General features: G+C 34.9%; 1 protein-coding gene across 4 annotated transcripts in view; it reads left to right on the forward strand.

Moving 5' to 3' along the window:
* The window catches only part of krz (beta-arrestin protein kurtz), a 375,435-nt gene that overhangs the window by 297,198 nt on the left and 65,511 nt on the right, over positions 1 to 12,726 (forward strand). For all 4 annotated transcript variants that reach the window (XM_069833898.1, XM_069833928.1, XM_069833917.1 and 1 more), the window contains exon 6: positions 9,261 to 9,451. In XM_069833898.1, coding sequence (XP_069689999.1) covers positions 9,261 to 9,451 — 191 coding nt within the window. The remainder of the gene's footprint in view (positions 1 to 9,260; positions 9,452 to 12,726) is intronic.

Below are 12,726 nucleotides of genomic sequence, written 5' to 3' on the forward strand. Positions count from 1 at the left end.
ACACTACTATTGATTTGGAAAATCGCTTTATCAGTCAGAAACGCATTAATTATAAAGTCACTGTGGATCCACTTTAATTCGAGCTATGGTTTTCATAGCAAAATAATTTCCTTCAATTTCGTCCCTTTCTTTCAGTTCAAATAAAATTTGCATTTTATATACAGAGTATTTCAGAATTCAATCGAAATTTATCTGGTTATAGAGGGGTTGTAGACAAGCAATTTCAGGCAGGGGACCCAAGGTCTCCGACGAAAAATATCAGTTGTTAAAGTTGTTTACATTTATTACTCAAATTCCAGTATTAAAATGAAATAGGGGTATGAAATGGTATGGGTTGGTTTCGGGCCTTATTAGGGATTGGATGAAGGCCAGCTGTTAAGAACTAATCAACCGTGTTTTCAAAATTTAGCTTTTAAAAAATCTCCAAAATTGCCGAAAATGAAACAGTACTCCACTGCACTATTTTCTGTTTCACCCTCATTCATTTTCGTTATTACTGTGCCTGTCTTATAAAAGAATTGAAAGGTTCAAAACCATAGTGGGCCAAGCGCCATTTACTAAAACCGTAAAAAACAAGGGTTAAAATGAAGTTATTGCCATATTTCAATGGAAACATATAGCAAGTAATATAAAGTATACACATGAAAACTAAATGATATGTCAATCTTCATTAAACTATGGTATTCACTTAATTTTAACCCTTGCTTTCTCCGTTTTTAAGAAATGGCGCTTGGCCCACTATGGCTCTGAACTCTTCAGTTACCAGCGTAAAGATATATAATGTATGTATGTATGTATTTATTTATTTATTTATTTATTTATTTATTTATTCATTCATTCACACTGCAAATGGGTATATACCCAGTGGCAGTGATAACTAATTACATTCAATGACGACAATAATAAACACAATTAATAATAATAATAATAATAATAATAATAATAATAATATAATAATAATAAATACTAATAATAATTAGTAGTAATAATAATAATAATAATAATAATAACAACAGGGAGCATCCTAATTTAAATGAAACACGATCACTTAAGATAACATTTAAAGCAAATCTGATTTGTATCTTAACCCTAAGTTCGAACTAAAACCCACGAGTATGATATGTTCACACCTGCACAAGTACCATTCAGCACTACACTCATTTCGCTGACAACTCACTCACTGCACTGGAACTACGACACATTTCACTGATTCTGTCCTGATTTCACTAACACTTCAAAAACATTTCACTCTTCAAATTCTTTGCACTGCCACTATAAACCATAAAGCTTCACTGACAGAAACACACTTCACTTACACAACTCACTTCACTGACATAACACACTTTACACTTCAATAACAAATATCAATTACACCCTTTAAATAGTGTGTATAATATACTGCCGTCTATTAATAAAGTCCTTAAGCCTATTTTTAAATAATGGATAATGCGTCTAACCTCAGGGCAAAAGGAGTACGTTCGAGTCCCACCTTGATAGTTTTTTAGTCTCAGTACCTTTTATTCATTAAAGAAAACTTTGAATTCTTTCTTTCCTGAACCACCGAAATACGTATTGTGATATTTATTTATTATGCTTTCCACATGAGTATACTGTACAGTTCAGTACAGTTCACTTGACATCAAATCAGTCGTATTGGACTTCTATGGAGTCCAGTTAGGTACCGGTATTTGTTAGAAACGCGCTGGCCTTTGGTTGAAAAGGTGACAAGTTCGTGACCTTATTGTATTCTCTGTTATTATTTGCATGCATTTTTCTCCCATTTTCATGTTTAAGTCGCCCAGAGTCATGGATATGCATTTCTCAAACTTCATTCTTTCTTCACCCTTCTAAACAAGAAATAATTATTGCCATTATTACGTACATTACAAAATAATTAGAGCTTAAAAGAAAAAATGCCTGCTGAAGTACGAGCGTTCGACCTTATCCTCTGACGGAAACCATCTACAGTGTTTATGCGATTGTGCCTGAGAGACTTAGCAATATTACTGTATCCGATACATTTTCAAATGTACCGCTGTGTCACGTGTAGGTTCAATCAGTGGCGTACTGGCCCAAAAAATATTTCATGCTATTACTGCCCGTGTCTCACGTCCTGAGCCGAGAGCTCCCTAGTGCTTATAACCACGCCTCTTAGGTCTGCTCGGATCGTCAAGGCAGTTACAGCGTCCGGCACGGTAGCATATTACATGTGCTGAAAACATTATCCTATGCCATTGTAGGGGTTTTTACTGTTTATAATACTCTAATCGTGGTTACCCTTATCGCTATTATCTCTGATGGCGATTTCCGAAATAATAATAATAATATTATTATTATTATTATTATTATTATTATTATTATTATTATTATTATTATTATTATTATTATTATTACTGAATATGCGTAATAACAATATTCCAAGAATATGCGTAATAATAATATGTTTAATGAACATCTAAAACGGAAAATAATATTTATCACTTTCTTCACTGGATTCTCTGCGTATGTGTTCACTAAAATAAAATACCGAAAAAACAAAATGCAGAAGTACAGTAGAAATGAGACTACAACTTTCCGCCATAAAACCAGATTACAGGCTTAAAAAGCAAATGCATTCGTCCCACTGAACAGAATTATTGAGATACTAGCTTTCACTTGTCTGTTAATTATATTAAATACTAATAAAATATTACAAGGATTTCGCAGTTACACTTTAGATTAAAAGGGGTTTCGTGGAGGAAACAGTTTGAGAAACACTGCCATAGAGGACAGAGTTTACGGATGTGTACACATAACAACCGCAATCGCGATTAGGTCGATAATCTCGAGTAGAGACTGTAGTCTACCACTGGTATTAGTGTTTAAATACAGGAATTGATGAGAAGGACATAATTTGTTTTGTGAGGGGATAGCCTATACATTCGCTTGTCCATGGCTGATCTTGCTCCATAGCTGACGACAGAAATCCTGAAAAGGCCGATGTGTTGAACGTAGGGTAGTAGGCACATGCGGTAACCAGGACCTCCCACTCTCCCCCTCTGCATCTCGCCCCGCAAAGAAACAGCTCAGGAAGTGAGATACGGGCATTACGTGCAAATTTGAACCCGCAGACCCCCAGTTCTCTATCTCAAAGTACTTACCTAGGACTCCTCCACAACCCCTTAAATTTCTTCGGTTGAATTCTGAAACACACTGTAGATATACGTAGTTTAATTTGCTTTAGTGTTCGCCACACTGTTGCTGCTCAGTCTCCAGACGCCTTGCTACTTCGTTGACATTGCATGCACTATCATAAGCAGCATCTGTGTTGCTTCTGAAACTTCAGCTATTACAGCTGTCGCCACTTCAGGTCTTCCCGATTTGTTTGCATCGGTGACAAAAACTGTTGAAAGGCTACGGAAAAACTGCGTCCACATAATAAAATGAATAAGTCGGATACGAATTTGCAGAAGTAATACTATTTCTTTTCCAAATAAAAGTTAATAAAACATTCTTTTACTTCAGTTAATCCATTGAAAAAACTACAGCTGGATTTTCTGCTTCCAAATACAGTGCATGGTAAAGAAAGCATGAACAATGTTTTTTCAATGTCCTACTTGTGGATGCCAAATAACTTTATGGCCCGGTTTCTTCAACCTTTGTTAAATTATAACAGTGTGTTATTCCATTTTAACTGTAAACTTAACAGTTGAAGCATTTCTTCAACTACTGTTAGTACTAACAGGCTGTTAAAACCTATGTTAAATTAACTGCCCAATTTCATGCAGTTAAATCATTTAACTCTCTGTTAGCATAGAAGTATCCAATATGACTGGTGCGTTAGATGGTGAACTTTTATATCTTGATTACTTAGAAAATGATATCCATGAATACATAAACAGAGGGGTTGATTTCTGTGATTTGACAGACCAGAAGTTCATACAAAGGTATACGCTATTTACTGCCGAGCCTCACTTTTCGCTTTCAACTTAGATCCGTTTGTTTATTGTCATTAATTGGTTTATACTGCGAAATAATTTCCAGCAGAAGGGTTCTTTCGAACGAAGAGAAATTAGTCCCATGATTTCTTTTTGTTCCAGTGTTTTTCATTTCATAACAGCAATACCAATACGCCGCTCCACGCTATTGTGATACAGACGAGGAAAGAAGCAGAAATCAAATCTGAGAGAATAGAAAGACTTCTATCCTCTCTGAATCAAACAACGGAAACAAGCGAGAATCGCAATTGTCAGAGTTCAGAAAACAGAAGTGAGCCTATACGTGGTTATAGATTATGGTTAAACTCTAGAATCTCTGGTCCTAACAGAGAGTTAACAAACAGAATGTTAAAATGTGAAATGTAAAGTTGAAGAAACGCAATATTTTTAACAGCAATTCATACTTTTAACTTACAGTTAATTAACGCTATGTTAGGTGCATTTTAACAAAGGTTGAAGAAACCGAGCCTATAACTTTTTTCTTTAGTTAAAGAGAAATATGAAATCCATTTTAAGTTCCATATCTAGATGAATAAAATTTTCGACTGTGCTTCCTCGTGGTGAGAGATGGGCAACCCTAACGTGGCTAACATGGCTATGGAGGCAGCGTGTCTGCCAGTGTAACAGATCCCCTGTCTGTTCAATAAAACGGCATGAGGTTTCCATTCACCTTGGGGAGTAAATATCTTCTAAAGAGAAGGAAAAGGGAGAGCAGACCTCTTCAGTCTTGATAGGTAATCTGTCTAGGGGAGAGAGCCCCGAATTCAAACTATAGTGTGATAGGTTAGCCCCCTACAACTCAATATAATAGTCAGGTTAAAAACTGTACATTTATGCTACGGAGTAATGAAAGCTGCATGATATGTGTATTATAAATTAGATAAAATATAAGAACAATAAATAAATAAGAGAACTAGGAAATGTAAAAAAAAACTATTGTAGAAATTGTTGAGAAGAAATAATTAAAATGGTATGAACATGTGATGCATATGGACTATTCCATATGAAATCGATCAGTAAAAAACCTCACGTTTTTAATACTCTAATTTTTTCCCTATTTATACAAGGTGCCGAGGAGATTGCATTTTCAAAAATATACTATCGAAAGTCAAACGGTTTTCATACTATTGAGCGACAAATTTAGCGTATTTTATAAAAACAAGCCTCTTTCAGAGCTCAGAACTCTGGAACCATTTACTGCAGAACATTGAACGGGAGCTCATTTTGAAGCTGACATTTAGTAGGTTATGATAAGAAGTAATACTTAATTTTATTGTATACAGAGAGACAGATAATCTGACTTTACTTATTTTTAGGCTTTTTGCCTATTTGTAAAAATGTAAAAATATTGAGGAAAAAAACTTGAATTATTAAGCGGGATTCGGCATTGTTTGCTTAGTGGCTCGGCAATAAGTTTCGAGGGTATTAAATAAATTATTTTCACACGCCTAGACTTGAGCGGCGCAGTATATACCCCACGCACTGGCCGAGAGCTGAAGATAAGCGAGCGTTGGCCGTCATTTTACTCCTGTGTTTATGAAAACTTGTGATAAAGCTAGCCCACCTATGCGCTACTAGACGAAACATCACGTGTTTATGTCTCCTGGCCTTGCTTGCCTCAGCTAGCTCCCGTCTCACAGTCAGCTGGTTAGTTCACGCGCGTACTATCTATTTTCTTTATTTGATATTTTCAATGCTTTCTTATCAACGGTGCACCAGTAAAAAATATGTTTATTTGTACTTTCAATGCGGAATCTAACCATATATTTTTAAAATATTTTTTCGTGGGCAAAGGCGTCTTAATGAAGAAAAATCTAAATTTCTCCATTTCCGTAAAAAGCAAGAAAAACTGTTTACATGTCAATATAAACTTTAATTTCTCAACATCAAAATAAACCATGATTTTGATCATTGAGTGAAAGGGTTTCGGAGCCACAACAGTTTAAAGTTACTAATTTTATGAAAATACGATAAATTTAAATATTTTTAATTTAAACACTATGAAGTTCTGATGACTGAAACTTTGCACAAAGCATTGTATCACAGTTGTCAACGGACAGAAAAAGTTTCATTGTATTTAAAAATTGCAAGATCAATTTTCTCTATATTTCGGTCGATTTGAGATGGAATAACCCATATGAACCTAAGCCGATTGTCTAAGCAAATATTTTGAGTGGCTACTCCTGAGAGAAAGAAAACGGGAAAGACGACAAGATGGAAATGAAAAATTGAAAGAGTAATGAAGACACGAAATATTCCATCATATGTTTATAAAGACAAGAATTTGTGGCGTGTAAAGTGCAATAAATGACCGACAGGTTTTAAAAATTGTGGCAGTATATATATATATATATATATATATATATATATATATATATATATATATATATATATATATGTATTATTCCCAGCTGCTTATCTCGAAAACGTGTTTGCGAGAATACAATTTTGAATAAACGACTTTTGTTTGAAGGGAAAAGAATTGGCATTAGCTATTTTTTATTTAATGGGGCTTATCAAGTTAATTTTAAGATAAACTTTTTTTTTAATGGAAACCCAAACTTGTTTTCATCAGATTCAGATTTTACCCACAAGAACAAACAAAACTTTTGCCTGAAACATGTTTATCAAATCTTTATTTTTATAAAACACGTAACAAAATTTAAAAAAAAAAGAAAAACATTAGTACTGTTGTGCTTAGACGGTGTAATGCGCGAACATTTGAGCAGGGTGATATGGAGTGAGTCAGTTTCTCAGTATATTTAGTGGGGCAGAAGGGGGAAGGAGGAGAACTGCATGCATACTGACGTACATATTATTTTAATGTACCGAAGTACATATGATATTTCCATGCAGATATTCTGCGTCATCATACGATGAAAAAATAATTGAACGGAGAAAAATTATCTCCGGCGCCGGGATTTGAACCCGGGTTTTCAGCTCTACGTGCTGATGCTTTATCCACTAAGCCACACCGGATACAACCCCGACGGAATAAGCGCCGTCGGATCCCGGCCAACTAGTCACTCATAATGAGTGCACCTCAGCACATGTGTGGACTTCGGTCCTGCGTTCATAGACATCTGTGACGTAGTGCAGAGGGCGGCCACTAGAGGAAACCCAAGAGTTGGAGCTTAATCTGAGACGATTCTAACCGGCGTCGGGGTTATATCCGGTGTGGCTTAGTGGATAAAGCATCAGCACGTAGAGCTGAAAACCCGGGTTCAAATCCCGGCGCCGGAGAGAATTTTTCTCCGTTCCATTACTTTTTCATCGTATACGTTATAGCTGTGTTAAAAAACATTGGCCACGTACCTGCAGTCCATGGGCGGTCACGGTTTTCCACTCACTGCTATCCAAACAGTCGTACTTAACACAATGAAATATTCTCTTTTACCCTTCCACTCACAATAAAATAAACTACAATTTCTTTATTGGTTCCGTTACGGTATTACGCACTTGCACAAGGAAAAAAAAATGAACTCAACATAGCTGCACAGCAACTAACCCATACACCTATTTTTTTTCGTTATCAGTATCAAACAAATGGACTTGCCTGTTTTATTGCGCAGAATGTTTTGACCGACCAAGCTATCTGAACACAACAGTACATAGTAATATTTTGAAGGATTGTATCCTTGTCAGACTTCTTTTGTTTATCTTTAACAAAATAAAAACATTGGCTTACTGTAAACACAGAAGTCAGTTTAATTTTGTTTATCTCTGTTTGAATTGAATTGACTGACAAGTTGTAAAAAAAATCGCAACATTTAAACTTTACTTTTTGAAAGCTAAATCCTAACATGGACATGTTAATTAAAAACGTAATTAACAAAATTCACAGTCACTATAGTTCTTTATCTATTAAGAAGCTTTCCTCTCACTCAACATCACATTGAGAAGTTGTTCCTTCATGATCCTGTATATAACTAAGTGAGAGTGAACTTTGGCATAAATTAAGTTTTTGGAAGTGCCATATTTGTTTATAATTTATTTCTTCCTACTACTCTTCTGCCATGGTGTCATTTTGTCTCTGCAATAATTAAAAATTTCAGTATGCATAGGGTGACCAAATGTCCTCTTTTGTCCGGACATGTCCTTTTTAGGCCTTTGTCTGGGGTCCAGGCGGATTTTTTAAAAAATCAAGAAATGTCGTTCTTTTCGTAACTTGTATGCATGATGTTTTGAAATTAATATCTGATTTGACGTCTTTTTCAAGTAACTTGCTTATAGGTGGCAGCAGCATCGACGGAATACACTCTTTGCCAACGATCATAACACTCTTTGCTTCTCCTTGTTATGGTCGTTGCTCACAGGTTGCTACTAAATCGAAAGGTCGAGGTGCGAATGTAAATCTAAAAAGATATTTTTTGTTCTCTTTAATAATTATAGTTCTCTTGACTTTCATATGTAGCTATCTGTAAAATCATTATTATTTTGTAATAAAATAGATAATTAACATACATTTATAAGCGTAAATCTGTAGGCTACTGTAAATATTTTGTAGTAAAATAGATATTGACGTAGATTAAAGTATAATATAGGCCTAAGCCTAAATCTAAGTAAATATTTTCTGTCCTCTATTTTTCGAACAATGTCCTCCTTTTTGAAGCTTTGTGTCCTCTTCTTTTATCGATGTGAATCTGATCACCCTAATATGTATGTTATGGAGCTTCATGAAGCTCACGAATTTCTAAATATAGCCTATATTAGAAGAAAATTTTATGGATTATGATGATGATGATAATAATAATAATAATAATAATAATAATAATAATAATAATAGGCCACTGGCGTAGCTCAGTTGGCTAAGACACTTGCCTGCCGAACCAGAGTTACGCTCGGGAGCGGGTTCGACCCCGTTGGATTTTTTCCGAGGTTTTCACCAATCGTGAGTCGAATGTCAGGTAATCTATGGCGAATTCTCGGACTCGTCTCGCCAAATACCATCTCGCTATCACCAAGCGCACTGATGCTAAATAACATAGTTGGTACAGCGTCATTAAATAACTGAGTAAAAAGTAATAATAATATTTAATTAAGAAGTCTAAGTAAAATTACAAATATTTAAATAGGTGAACAAAATATAGTATTACCAAAAAAGTTGAGAAAGTAAGTGGATTATGCACTGTCCGAGAAAGACTGAATTGAACAAGTACATTTTCCATGAAACTGGAACAAGTGCTATAGACTTAACTCATGATTGGTAACAATAATAATGGTTGTGGTAATAATAATAATACTGGTAATAATTTTGTGTTAATGTGTGCTATTTTGTTCTAGATGGTGTAGTTCTTATTGATCCTGACTACGTGAAGGAACGGAAGGTTTTTGGTCATGTGCTCGCAGCATTCCGCTATGGACGTGAGGATCTTGATGTCCTAGGTCTGACATTCCGAAAGGATTTGTACCTGGCTGCTGAACAAATATTTCCTCAAGATGGTTGCTCTAAACGGCCACTTACACGACTGCAGGTATAATAAATAATTGTATTCTTAAATATGTTATAATAGATGAAACTGGAAAGAAAAATTGCTAAACATTTACTACAATGTAATGTAGGCCTATTATAAAATTACCATTAACATTTTTTTCTCACTAAATACAGACAACTAAATTGTCTTGACATTTACACCACTCATTTATAAAACGGATGGTTTGGGAAATTTTATTATACACTATAAAATATATACATGAATAATCTTCTTAAAGCTATCGGTATATTGTGTTTTCGTATTAATCGTTCAGCAAATGTTATAATAACATACTTCTCTCAGAAATTGTTTTTGACCAGTGTAATACCAATATAACATCAGATTTATACACTTTTCAAGTTAACATCCCGTTCAATACTTCGAAATTATTATGTTCCCCTCATATCCTGTAATACATATTCAAAACATAACAAAAATTATACCAAAAAAACATAATTTTCAATATACAGTATAAAGTATAACATGCAGTACCAGTACTTTATACACGGTCCAGCAGTTGCTTCTGATTAGTTTGGTAGAGCTGTAAAATGAAATGAGAGTAGCGAAAATGAAATGTTGTCAAGGCAACATGAACTTTCAAACAAGCAATTTTGTTAATCATGGATGCTTGGGAAACTACCTCAAGACATCTTTCTTAGCGATACTGATGACTCTTCATAAATTTAATACAGAAAATCATCATCATATTTTTATTCTCGTAGTTCACAAAAATGATTAATTAATTTAAAATAAATTTAATTAGAGGAGCCTTTACAGTCAACCTCAGCATGATATTCTTTATGGGATATTCCATAATTTCACAGTGGTCTGTATAGCAAATTTGCTGGTCGACCAAAAATAAATTTAAAAAAATGGATGCTTGGCATTGTGGTTACATACGCATTTTTGTGGTATCAGTATATATTGAAAGTAAGTCCGTTGTTCAAACACAACATCGATTTCGCCATGAGTTCAATGTTCAGAGACACGGTAGGATTCCTTCGAGGAAAACAGTAGTGAGTTGGTTTAATGTTTAATGCCAGAGGCACTTTACAACTTTCTTTTCATGGTAGTGGGCATTATGTTCGTACTCCAGAAAATATCCAAAGAGTGAGATTGGCTATGCAACGAAGTCCATCAAAATCTTCAGTGCGACATGCTGTGACCTTGTGCATATCTGACAGAACAATTCGTCGGATGTTGCACAAGGCCCATACTCCCAGAGACACACTGCGATTGTTGAGAAATTTCTTCCCAGGATGCATAATTTCTCGGTTTGGAGATATCAATTGGCCGGCTCGATCCCCAGACCTAACAGCTCCTGACTTCTTTTTGTGGGGACACCTCAAAGTAAGAGTGTTTCAAACCAGACCACACTCTATCCAGGATCTGAAGAACAGGATACAGGCTGAAGTGCAAGAAATCAACGAAATCCCAGGTTTATTGCAAAGTGTCATGAACAATTTTCGTGTAAGATTACAACAGGTCATAAGATAGAAAGGGGATCACTTGAAATGTGTAATTTAAAAAAAATGAAGACATTCCAATAAATTGCATTATTCAAGCTACGTACTGTGTTATTTTTTTTATTTTTAAACCTTATAGTCCCTTTACAACAGTATGTTGAAACTCGTCAGAACCAAATGCCGAACCCTGTATATATTGCTTCAAATACTGCCAGTCTGCTCTCTTTACCTATGCATTCTTGGTACTTTCACATAAAGTTCTTCATGCAATGAAGTTTATGTTGGAAATGTATGTTGTCTCCCTTCGATTACTAACTTTCGGTTGCTCAATTGCTCTAATGATCCCCGTCTTTTAAGGCTGGTTCACAATAAACCGGAAACGAGAATCGGAACGAAAACGGTAAAATTATTAAAATGTGTACATTTAAATGTGAGCATTCACAATTAACGAAAAGCTTGCCGGAGCCCAGGATCGGGAATGGAGATTGGCCAAGTTTCAACTTTGGCGTTCACGTTTCCGATCACAGCCCACTAGATTCATTCTATTGCCATCTAAAAGCTATTTTGTCGTATATTTTGTAGAAAGAAGACTGTGACATAACCTATGCATTATTTTGTTCTGTTCTGTGCTGTGCATCATGGAGCAAGTTTTATTTGATGAGATTCTAATATTGAGTGTTGAGGAAAATCCTCACGTTTACGATAAGCGGCGCGCCTTGTATAAAGATGAGAAAATGAAAGAGAATACGTGGCTTTCAATAGCTGCATCTTTGAACACCGATCGGAAGTGAATCATATTTTATTACTGTATTCGTTGTATTACACACTACATATTCATGCTTCAATTCAATAACTACTGTTGTGTTCATTTTTGTTCTATTACAAATGTTTCTTCTCTAATTTTATTTTACTTATGGTAGACTTAAAATAGGTTGTGATAATAAAGATGCATGGGCATATTTATAGTACCGTACCTAATGAAATGTTTCAGTTGAAATTTCGAAGTTGGTTAACCTATGTTTATGTTGGCTGCCTTGTACTCATGAGAGAATGCCATTGGTCAATTATACACAAATAACATCAGAATGCGTAATATCGACTTTATATATCGTTATTGACATGCATATTGATGCATAGTCGTCTACGTTCTCGGTTTATTGTGAATCAAAAATTTTCATATTCACGTCCTCTGCTTCTCGTTTTCATTCTGGTTCTCGTTCCCGGTTTATTGTGAACCAGCCTTTACTCTCCCAATAAATAAAAATTACAGATGATCAGGTTGGATTATTGCGGTAGGCTAATTATAATTCACAAACTAATTTATTTTCTCGAATACTATTTTGTTGCTTAGATATGTGCGTATTATAATTTACCATTATTACAAATTAAATAGGCACTTCATACTATTCATACTGTACACGTAGTACAGTTGTGAACGACCTCTAAACATGGATTACGAACACAGGCTAGACACACTTAAACATAAACTTTGTTTTGCTACCTCTCAAGCCCTAATGACCGGCTTGGTAATTGATTCACTTCAGTACAATCCATTACTGTTAAATATGTTTACTTTGGAAGGAAACTACTGTACTAGTGTGTATGTAGTACATGGCATTTTGCTGTGTTTCTCCAGTTCCTTGAAACATTTCTACATTCATTTCTGTATACTATGTTAAAGAAGTATGATTATGTAATATATGTGTTGGTACATCTTTATTTTAAGAAACTCTTTAACTGTACGTCACAAGAATTATATAAGTATAAAAAGTGAGACTGGGTGTACATAAGTTATTTATCTCATTAATT

This window comes from Periplaneta americana, chromosome 1 (genome assembly GCF_040183065.1).
Source record: "Periplaneta americana isolate PAMFEO1 chromosome 1, P.americana_PAMFEO1_priV1, whole genome shotgun sequence".
In the NCBI taxonomy this organism is placed as follows: Eukaryota; Metazoa; Arthropoda; class Insecta; order Blattodea; family Blattidae; genus Periplaneta; species Periplaneta americana.